Source organism: Symphalangus syndactylus, chromosome 3 (genome assembly GCF_028878055.3).
Source record: "Symphalangus syndactylus isolate Jambi chromosome 3, NHGRI_mSymSyn1-v2.1_pri, whole genome shotgun sequence".
NCBI lineage: Eukaryota > Metazoa > Chordata > Mammalia > Primates > Hylobatidae > Symphalangus > Symphalangus syndactylus.
Window position 1 is genome coordinate 24,018,692 of NC_072425.2, and position 10,533 is coordinate 24,029,224.

Sequence of the window (10,533 nt, forward strand, 5' to 3'; positions counted from 1 at the left end):
CCATGGCCAGGAACCATGCTGGGATCTTGAGGTTGGTGGGTGAACCGTGCTCTGCCCTGTGGCTCTCAGCCACACACAGCAGTGGCCCAGGCTGACTGACATTCAGGCCCTTTCTCCTCTCTGAATGTCAGTCCCATTCTGCAAATAGGAATCAAAACTGTTACCCACTTCATGGGTTTGGGATGTGAAGGAAAGTGTGCTGTGGGCCACAGTGTGTGCAGGTGAGATGGTTGTGGATGATGATTTTCACGAGTGAACACCGTGGCCTCAGAGAGCCGACAGTCTGAAATAAGATTAGAGAACTGAGTAAGACACATGCACTTGTGTACGATTGCAGGTAGCATGTGAATGAGTGTCTTACTTAGTTCTTACTCATTTCTGGAGCCCCTGGGCTTGGCACAATGTCTTGCATAAAGTAATTACTTGGCAAGTGTTTCTCTTAACTAAATGATATCTGTTAATATAACAATGCATATATTTGTGCAAAAAATAAGGCAGCAGACTGCGTTCAGTGGCTCATGTCTATAATCCTAACACTTTGGGAGGCTGAGGCAAGAGGATCATTTGAGGCCAGGAGTTCAAGACCAGCCTGGGCAACATAACAAGATCCCATCTCCACAAAATTTTTTTTTTAATTAGCCAGGCATGGTGGCCTGCACCTGTGGTCCTAGCTACTTGAGAGGCTGAGATGGGAGGATGGCTTAAGGAGTTTGAGTCTGCAGTGAGCTACGGTGGTGCCACTGCATGCACTCCAGTCTGGGCAACAAAGCAAGACCCTCTCAAAAAAAGTTTTTTTTAAACGAGGCAGCGGAGTGCGTCACAATCCCAGAGCAGGGCTGGGACCCCTTTCCTGCAGGAGCAGCACTCATGCCGCTGTGTTGGGACAGCTCTCTTCATGGGGTGGCCTCGAGCCCTACTTGTAGACCTTTTTCCCTCAATTCTTTTCAAAGAGGGAAAAAGCAAGCAGTACCTCATGCTTCCTGTTCTACCAAAACGTAATGGGCAGAGATGAGTCAGACTGCCAGCCTGTCCCTCCTCCACCCCCTTCCTGCCTGCCCCCGATTCATGTCCCCAGTTAGCCTCTCCCAGAAGGGCACTCTGCCAGAGGACATGCTCTCATGGGATGGCCCTTTAGCTGCCCAGGGGGTTTCTATGCATCTTCACCAGGGATGATTCAGCCCTCAAAGGGTTTTGCCACCTGAGAATGGCTGGCAGAACTGCGAGTCACCCCATGTACCCCCAGCCTCCAGGGGACCCCAGCCAGTTGGCATAGGGCAGAACTGTGAGTCACCCCATGTACCTCAGCCTCCAGGGGACCCCAGCCAGTTGGCATAGGGCAGCAGAAAGAAACCGGTGCTGGGAGGCAGGAAGCCTGGCCCCTCATTCTTGCTGGGTCCCCAACATACTGTGAGATGGTGACCAGCCACTTTATTTTCTCAGCTTGGTTTCCAGACTGTAAAACATAGGTTGGTTAGATCAGTGGTTCTCAGAGTGTGGTCCTAGGACCAGCGGCATTGGCAACCCCTGCAAACTTGCTGGAAGTGCCAACTCTCAGTTCTCACCCCAGGGTTACTGAGTGAGAAACTCTGAGGGTGGGGCCTGGCAGTGTATGACTTGGATGGCCAGCTGACAAATACTGAGCTAGATGACCCCCAAGAGCCCATTCCTGTCTGACACCCTATTCGAGAAGAATGCTGGGCTCTAACCCCATCTTTCATGGTTTTGAGCCGCTGACCTTGGGCATGCCTGACCGCTGGATCCCAGTCCCACATCTGCAAAGTCCAGCACTTCCCAACTGCCTCTGGCTTCTGCATTTCAGCCTTCTACACTGCCAAGTATGGCTACAAGTTGTGCCTGCGGCTGTACCTGAATGGAGATGGCACTGGAAAGAGGACCCACCTGTCGCTCTTCATCGTGATCATGAGAGGGGAGTATGATGCGCTGCTGCCGTGGCCTTTCCGGAACAAGGTATGGGTGTGGAGGTGATGGGGGTAAGGTGGGGAGCATGGAAGCCTGAGTCCTAGTCCTGGTTTGGCAATGAATTGGCCATGTGACCTGGCAAGTCCCCCACCCTCTCTGTGTTATCAGTTTCCCTTTTTATAAAACAATCAGATCTAGTAACTAGGGCTCCCTCCAGCTCCATGAGTCCAGAAGCTAAAATGTCTGGAATCTTCCTGAAGGTTATATAGAAATAAAATTCATGGCCAGGTGCAGTGCCCCACACCTGTAATCCCGGCACTTTGGGAGACTGAGGTGGGAGGATTGCTTGAGCTCAGGAGTTTGAGACAGCCTGGGCAACATGACGAGACTTCATCTCTGCTAAAAATAAAAACCATCTGGCCGGGCATGGTGGCTCAAGCCTGTAATCCCAGCACTTTGGGAGGCTGAGGCGGGTGGATCACTTGAGACCAGGAGTTCGAGACCAGCCTGGCCAACATGGTGAGACCCCATCTCTACTAAAAATAAAAAAATTAGCTGGGTGTGGTGGCGTGCACCTGTAATCCCAGCTACTGGGGAGGCTGAGGCAGGAGAATTGCTAGAACCTGGGAGGCAGAGGTTGCAATGAGCCAAGATAGTGCCACTGCACTCCAGCCTGGGTGACAGAGCAAGACTCCACCTCAAAAAAAAAAAAAGAATGTGGGAACTCAAATTTTCATTTTTAATGTAATTCCCAAGATTTTCTCCAAGAAATTGTTGTTTTGTATTTTGTAACTTAAAAGCAGCTATTAGTAAATTTCTGAGATATAGCAGGAGACCAAAACATGTTTGGAAAGAGAATAAATATATGAAGAGAGACTGATTGTTTTATTTTCAATGTATTGAATATATTAGACTACTATTTATTTTCTGAGTGGATGTGATTAAATATTCGGATGTTTACTGTATGATTAAGAGTGAGATAGAGATTTCTTTGGAGTTATTAAATCCATCCTATCTTTTACATAATGGACAAATCAAGTTAAAAAATTTTTAGATAGCTTAGCTTGTTTTCTGGTGCTGTTGACCTGCAAGAGAATATACTTTCGCATATACAGATGAAAGTTTTGCAATTTATGTATACAAGAAATTGTAGGCATTAAAAATATTTTATTGATAAAAATAATAATAATAAAAAAATAAAAAAAATAAAAACCATTAGCTGGGCGTGGTGGCACATGCCTGTAGTCCCAGCTACTTGGGAGGCTTAGGTGGGAGGATTGCTTGAGCCTGGGAGTTTGAGGCTGCAGTGTGTCATAACCTTGCCACTGCACTCTAGCTTGGGTGACAGAGCGAGACCTTGCCTCAAAGAAAGAGGAAAGAGAGGCCAGGCACGGTGGCTCACGCCTGTAATCCCAGCACTTTGGGAGGCCGAGGCGGGCGGATCAAGAGGTCAGGAGATCGAGACCATCCTGGCTAACACGGTGAAACCCCATCTCTACTAAAAATACAAACAAAATAGTCGGGCGTCGTGGTGGGCGCCTGTAGTCCCAGCTACTCGGGAGGCTGAGGCAGGAGAATGGCATGAACCTGGGAGGCAGAGCTTGCAGTGAGCCAAGATCCCGCCACTGCACTCCAGCCTGGGCGACAGAGCGAGACTCCGTCTCAAAAAAAAAAAAAAGAAAAAAGAAAGAGGAGAGAGAGAGAAAGAAAGAAATGGAGGAAGGGAAGGAAGAAAGGAAGGGAAGGAAAGAGGGAGGGAGGGATGGAATGAATGGCCAGTGGCTGCCCACTCTTCTTCCTCCTTCACATCGTGGGGTAAATAAGGAAAACTTCTGGGAGGAGGTGCCGTGAGGCTAGCCTGAACTAGCAGAATTTTCAGGAAAAAGGAAGGAGGCAGGTACCACTACATATTAATACATACTAGAATGGCCAAAATCTGGAACATTGACAGTACCAAATGCTGACGAGGATGTGGAGCAACAGGAACTCTCATTCATGTCTGGTGGGAATGCAAAATGGTACAGCCACTTTGAAAGACAGTTTGGCAGTATCTTACAAAACCAAACACACTCTTACCAAATGATATAGCCAGTTGCTCTCCTTGGACTCAAAGGAGTTTACTTAGAGGAGTTGAAAACTTATGTTACATAAAAACCTGCACAAGGATGTTTATAGCAGCCTTAGTCATAATTGCCAAAACTTGGAAGCAACCAAGATGTCCTTCATTAGGTGGATGGATAAATAAACTGTGGTGCATCCAGACAGTGGAATATTATTCGGTGCTAAAAAGAAATGAGCTATCAAGCCATGAAAATACAGTGAGGAAACTTAAACACATATTACTAAGTAAAAGAAGTCAATTTGAAAAGACTGCGTTCTGAATGCTTCCAACTATATGACATTCTGGAAAAGGCAAAGCTATGAGGACAGGCCAGGCATGGTGGCTCTCACCTGTAATATCAGCAATTTGGGAGGCCGAGGCAGGTGCAGCGCTTGAGCCCAGGAGTTCGAGACCTGGGCAACATAACGAAACCCTGTCTCTACAAAAAATACAAAAAATTAGCTGGGCATTGTGATGTGTGCCTGTAACCCCATGTACTCTGGAGGCTGAGGCACGAGAATCACTTGAACTCAGGAGGTGGAGGTTGCAGTGAGCTGAGATCGTGCCACTGTACTCCAGCCTGGGGGACGGAGTGAGACTCAGTCTCAAAACAAAAACAAAATCAAAAACAAAAGCTATGGAGACAGTAAGATCAGTGATTGTCCAAGAGTAGAGGCCGAGAGAGATGAATAGAGCACAGGGGATTTGGGGAGCAGTGAAACTATTCTCTTTGATACTGTTATGGTGGATACATGTCCTTATGCATTTGTCAAAACCCATAGAAGGTGAAATGCCAAGAGTAAGCGCCAATGTCAACTGTGGACTCTGGGTGATAATTATGTGTCAGTGCAGCTTCATCAGTTGTTACAAAACTACCACTCTGGTGGGGATGTTGATAGTGGGGGAGGTTGTGCATTGGGTGGGGGCAGGAGTTATATGGGAACTCTGTATTTTCTAATCAATTTTGCTGTGAACCTAAAACTGCTCTAAAAAATACAATCTATTAAAAATTCTTCGCCGGGTGTGGTGGCACATGCCTGTAATCCTGGCACTTTGGAAGGCCGAGGTGGGTGGATCACCTGAGGTCAGGAGTTCAAGATCAGCCTGACCAACATGGTGAAACCCTGTCTCTACTAAATACAAAAAATTAGCTGGGCATGGTGGTACATGCCTGTAATCCCAATTACTTGGGAGGCTGAGGCAGGAGAATCGCTTGAACCCAGGAGGCAGAGGTTGCACTTAGCCAAGATTGTGCCATTGCACTCCAGCCTGGACAACAAGAGGGAAACTGTCTCAAAAAAACAAAAACAAAAACAAAAAAACACCATAATTCTTATAGAGGGGTTTGGGGGATAGGCATTTCCTGTGGGTGAACAGCAGCATTGCATGAGTGGAGGGTGTCAAGAATAGAGACCTCAGGTCTGGGGAAACAGGTGGGGCAGGGCGGGTGTGCCGCTTTGGTCTGGATGTGAGTCAGTAGGTTCTCCTACCCCCGGCAGTTCCTAAAGGTGCTGGGGAGATTTTTAAAACACCAGTGACAGAATCTCACCCCCATAAGTGACAAGGCCTGAGCATCAGGATGAAGTCTCCGCAGGGGGTTCTAATGTGCAGGGTGAGGATGCTTCAGTTGGCAACGGGAAGCCATTCAGCTTCCTGATGGGCATTTCAGGGGCACGTGCCAGGGAAGAGGGTTTGTGTCACTTTTAGACAATCAGCTTCTCAGGGGAACCTCTGTCTGCGCTGTGTATACCAGAAGCTCCACAAATGTCTCAGGACATCGATGACAGCCCCTCAGTAGAAGACTTCCCTGTTCTGGCCCTTCTGCCTTGCCCCAGGAGGTTCCAGCTGTAGTTGATGAAGCAAAACTTTCCAAGCCAGAGGAGGTGTTACAGGTCATTGCCTCCACCCACCTTGTCAGTGCTTCAGTCACACCCTTCGCCCCCAACAGCCAATCAGACTTGACTGGGGCATCAGAACCTTCCCCTGCTTCCTGCTGGTTGGAAGGAACATCTGATCCTCATCATGGAACAGCCCCTGAAGTGCACTCAGAATACCAGGTGCTGCCGGCTCCCTGGGTCTGGCCATACGCCAGGTGCGCTCCTTACTTGGTTTCTCTGACTCCTAATCCAAATGAGCCGAGGGTCCGAGGGGCTGCACAGGCAGTAGGTGTGGAGCACAGCTCTGAGCCCAAGCCTGGGCCTCCAAGCTGCACTGCTGCTGTAGGGCCTGATCTCCCACCTATCCCTTCCCTGCAGGTCACCTTCATGCTGCTGGACCAGAACAACCGTGAGCACGCCATTGACGCCTTCCGGCCTGACCTAAGCTCAGCGTCCTTCCAGAGACCCCAGAGTGAAACCAACGTGGCCAGTGGCTGCCCACTCTTCTTCCCCCTCAGCAAACTGCAGTCACCCAAACACGCCTATGTGAAGGACGACACGATGTTCCTCAAGTGCATTGTGGAGACCAGCACTTAGGGTGGGCAGGCTCCTGAGGGAGCTCCAACTCAGACGGGAGCTAGCCAGAGGACTGTGATGCCCTGCCCTTGGCACCCAAGACCTCAGGGCACAAAGATGGGCGAAGGCTGGCACGATCCAAGCAAGACTGAGGGGTCGACTTCGGGCTGGCCATCCGGTTAGGATGGCAGGACGTGGGCTGGGCCCACAAAGGCAAAGGGTCCAGAAGGAGACAGGCAGAGCTGCTCCCCTCTGCACGGACCATGCGGCACCAGGAGGCCAGTGAGCCACTCCGGCCCCGAATGTTGAGGTGGACTCTCACCAAATGGGAAGAAAATGGAACCAGGCCTGGAACCGTAGGACCCAAGCAGAGAAACTCTCGGACTAGAAAGATCTCTGCAGGGCCGCCAGGGAGACCTGGACACAGGCCTGCCCTCTTTTTGTCCAGGGTCAGAAACAGGACCGGGTGGAAGGGATGGGATGCCAGTGTGAATGCAGTCTGTCCAGGCCCGTCACTGGAGGTGAACAAGCAAACCCAGAGGGCTCCACTGGGACTTCAAATTGGGGGTTGGATTTGAAGACTTTTAAGGTTCCTTCCAGCCCAGAAAGTCTCTAATTCTAGGCCTCCTGGCCCAGGTGAGTCCTAGAGCTACGGGGGTTCTGGAAACATTCAGGAGCTTCCTGTCCTCCCAGCTCCTCACTCACCTTCAGTAACCTCCACTGGACTGACCTGGTCCACAGGGCACATGCCACCCTGGGCCTGGCAGCTCAGCTTCCCCAACACGCAGGAGCACACCCAGCCCCCGCATCAGCACACCCAGCCCCCACATCCTGTGCCTCCATCAGCTAAATGCCACGTCACTTCATGCAGGTGAAACCCAGTCACTGTGAGCTCCCAGGTGCAGCCGGAGGCACCTCAAGAAGAAGAGGGGCATAAACTTTCCTCTTCCTGCCTGGAGACCCCACCTTTGGTGCTTTCCAGAATCCCGTAACACCTGATTAACTGAGGCATCCACTTCTCTCAGCAGACTGATCAGGACCTCCAAGCCACTGAGCAATGTATAACCCCAAAGCAATAATTTTTAGAATCTCTTTTGAAGTTTTCCTAAAGTATATGGTTTGGGAGTTGTTTGTACTGAGCCAGGTTTGAAAAGGCCATTGCTGAGTTTGAGGTGGTGCCACCAGTTTTGCAGGTGGCATCAGAGGCTGGCATGCTGGCAGGAACATCCCCTCTTAGCCCCAGTCTTCTCTTTTCTATAATGAGACTCACCCCAGCTTGCCTCCCTCCCTGGTTTCTCTGACCCTCAAAGGAGATGCCGCACAGGACAGACTGGAGAGAGAAGCCTGGGCAATACTGCTCACTTGTCATGGCCTGGTGGTGGCCCACACCTATCTTCTCACCTTGGAGGCCACACCCAACTTTCTAGAGACCCTGAGACAAGTCAGGACCCTACGACTCTCCTCTGCTGCTTTCCTGACAGCTTACTCTTCCTCCACCTGCTGAGCCTGTGCTAGACTCCACTCCTCAAACCGTTAGGGTTGCTTCTGTAAAAATGGGTCAGTAGCCCTTCCTGTTCTCTCCAGCCCAGCATACAGGAGGATCAAAGGAGGTGAGGGAGCATCGTAGCACAGCAGACTCAATGGGTCAGAAACCCAGGCCAGCTGGGCTCTAAGCCTGGCATCCTGTCATGCTTAGCCCTTCAGCTGAAGATCAGGGGAAACCTCTCCCCTTGCCCTGTCCAGCTCTAGGGGTTTTCAGGAGGCCCAACCGCAATAATGGAGCACTGTGCTTTTATGTGCAATGGTGTCGTCCGTGCACGATGGCAGCAAACATTCTGGGGCTGCTTTTTCTTGTTCCCGCGTCTGACTGTGGCAGCGGAGACTGTGGAGGCAGTGGAGACTGACTTCTTCCCACTGACAGCTGGATGTCACACATGAAGGTCTGGCCTAGCGAGTGATGGGTCTAGGCCCTGCAACTGATGTCCTAGCGATAACCTCTTGATCCCTACTCACCGAGTGTTGAGCCCAAGGGGGGTTTGTAGAACAAGCCCCCCATGAGAAACAGCTGTTACTGTACACTTTTGATTGCCTATTTCTGATGGCAAGAGATACATACTCTCTTCAAAGAGCATGAGATGCAGCCATTCTTTCAGCAAAGCTTCATTGACACCTGCACCTGTTAACTGTGTTCAACATTGAAGGGAGAAAGGCAAGATGTGCACTCTGGCCTCAAGAAACTCTTAGTTCAGTGGAGGAAATGAGCAGATAAGTAGATCATTATGACTGAGAGTAGGAGAAGCTTAGAGAAAGCACAGAATCCCAGATCCAGTGGGTGAAGGAGGGAAGGCTTCAGGGAAGAAGTGTCATTTAAAGTCAGCCTGAGAATATTGTGAAATGCAGAGGATGGGGAAAAGGGAAGAGTACCGACTTGAAAATGGGAAGCTGTCTTGGCTGAGGGCAGGGTCTGTGTGGCAGGATGGGGGAGGGAGGCAGAAGGGTCAGATGAACTGGAGTGTAGACAGCATCAGATGCAGCAGTGCCTCCCCTCCTCCCCCCAGAGCACCTGGGCCTATTGAAAGCAGGATGAGACGATAATTTAAGACACTGAATGATTTCTCTTCCAACAAAGCTCTATGTTAAGCTCATCAAAGACATAACATCGCATCTTTTACAGGTGATTCAAGGGTGGGGGAGGCAAGATGCAGGCAAAGCCACAATTTCACTGGGCAGATTCAGTAGGTCCCCCACCCCCAGCAGTTCCCAGAGGTGCTGGGAGATTTTTAAAACATCAGCGACAGAATCTCACCCCTGTAAGTGACAAGGCCTGAGCATCAGGATGAAGTCTCTGCAGGGGGTTCTAATGTGCAGGGTGAGGATGCTTCAGTTGGCAACAGGAAGCCGTTCAGGTTTCTGATGGGCGTTTCGGGGGCACGTGCCAGGGAAGAGGGTTTGTGTCACTTTTAGACAATCAGCTTCTCGGGAAACTGTCTGCGCTGTGTATACCAGAAACTCCACAAATGTCTCAGGACATCGATGACAGCCCCTCAGTAAGAGACTTCCCTGTTCTGGCCCTTCTGCCTTGCCCCAGAAGGTTCCAGCTGTAGTTGATGAAGCAAAACTTTCCAAGCCAGAGGAGGTGTTACAGGTCATTGCCTCCACCCACCTTGTCAGTGCTTCAGTCACACCCTTCGCCCCCAACAGCCAATCAGACTTGACTGGGGCATCAGAACCTTCCCCTGCTTCCTGCTGGATGGAAGGAACATCTGATCCTCATCATGGAACAGCCCCTGAAGTGCACTCAGAATACCAGGTGCTGCCGGCTCCCTGGGTCTGGCCATACGCCAGGTGCGCTCCTTACTTGGTTTCTCTGACTCCTAATCCAAATGAGCCGAGGGTCCAAGGGACTACATGCAACCCCTTCCCTCAACGGTGTGGCAAGCACCCTTTAATCCTCTTTTACAGATTAGGAAACTAAGGCCAGAAAAGCCAAGTGTTTGGCCCAAGGAGGCAAGGATGGGACTGGCATTAGAAATCGGGTATTTGCGGCCGGGCATGGTGGCTCATGCCTGTAATCCCAGCACTTTGGGAGGCTGAGGCGGGTGGATCATCTGAGGTCAGGAATTTGAGACCAGCCTGACCAACATAGTGAAACCCCGTTTCTACTAAAAATACAAAAAAATTAGCTGGGCATGGTGGCACATACCTGTAGTCCCAGCTACTCGGGAGGCTGAGGCAGGAGAATTGCTTGAACCCAGAAGGCAAAGGTTGCAGTGAGCTGAGGTTGCACCACTGCACTCCAGCCTAGGAGACAGAGCGAGACACAGTCTCAAACAAACAAAAAAAAGAAATCAGGTATTTGCTTCCAGTTTCTTTCCTTCCTCTCCCTTCTGGGTGAAATCTTCAGCTTCGATGAGATCATATCTTCATGGAGGCACTAGGTCCCTCTGCCCCCAGCCAAAGGGCAAGCCCTGTGGGACCTACTGATGCCAGCCTGGCAGCACCCCAGGAGGGCAGGGCAAGCACAGTCAGTGCCACACAAGCTTGCTCACAGAGGCCACC

The 10,533-nt window shown here is 50.5% G+C and overlaps 1 protein-coding gene across 8 annotated transcripts in view; it reads left to right on the forward strand.

Moving 5' to 3' along the window:
• Nucleotides 1-8,605, forward strand: part of TRAF1 (TNF receptor associated factor 1) — a 30,183-nt gene extending 21,578 nt beyond the window's left edge. For all 8 annotated transcript variants that reach the window (XM_063636065.1, XM_055271277.2, XM_063636062.1 and 5 more), the window contains 2 exons: nucleotides 1,820-1,968; nucleotides 6,277-8,605. In XM_063636065.1, the coding sequence (XP_063492135.1) occupies nucleotides 1,820-1,968; nucleotides 6,277-6,495 (368 nt within the window). In that variant the 3' untranslated portion in view covers nucleotides 6,496-8,605. The remainder of the gene's footprint in view (nucleotides 1-1,819; nucleotides 1,969-6,276) is intronic.
• Nucleotides 8,606-10,533: the final 1,928 nt, after the last annotated feature.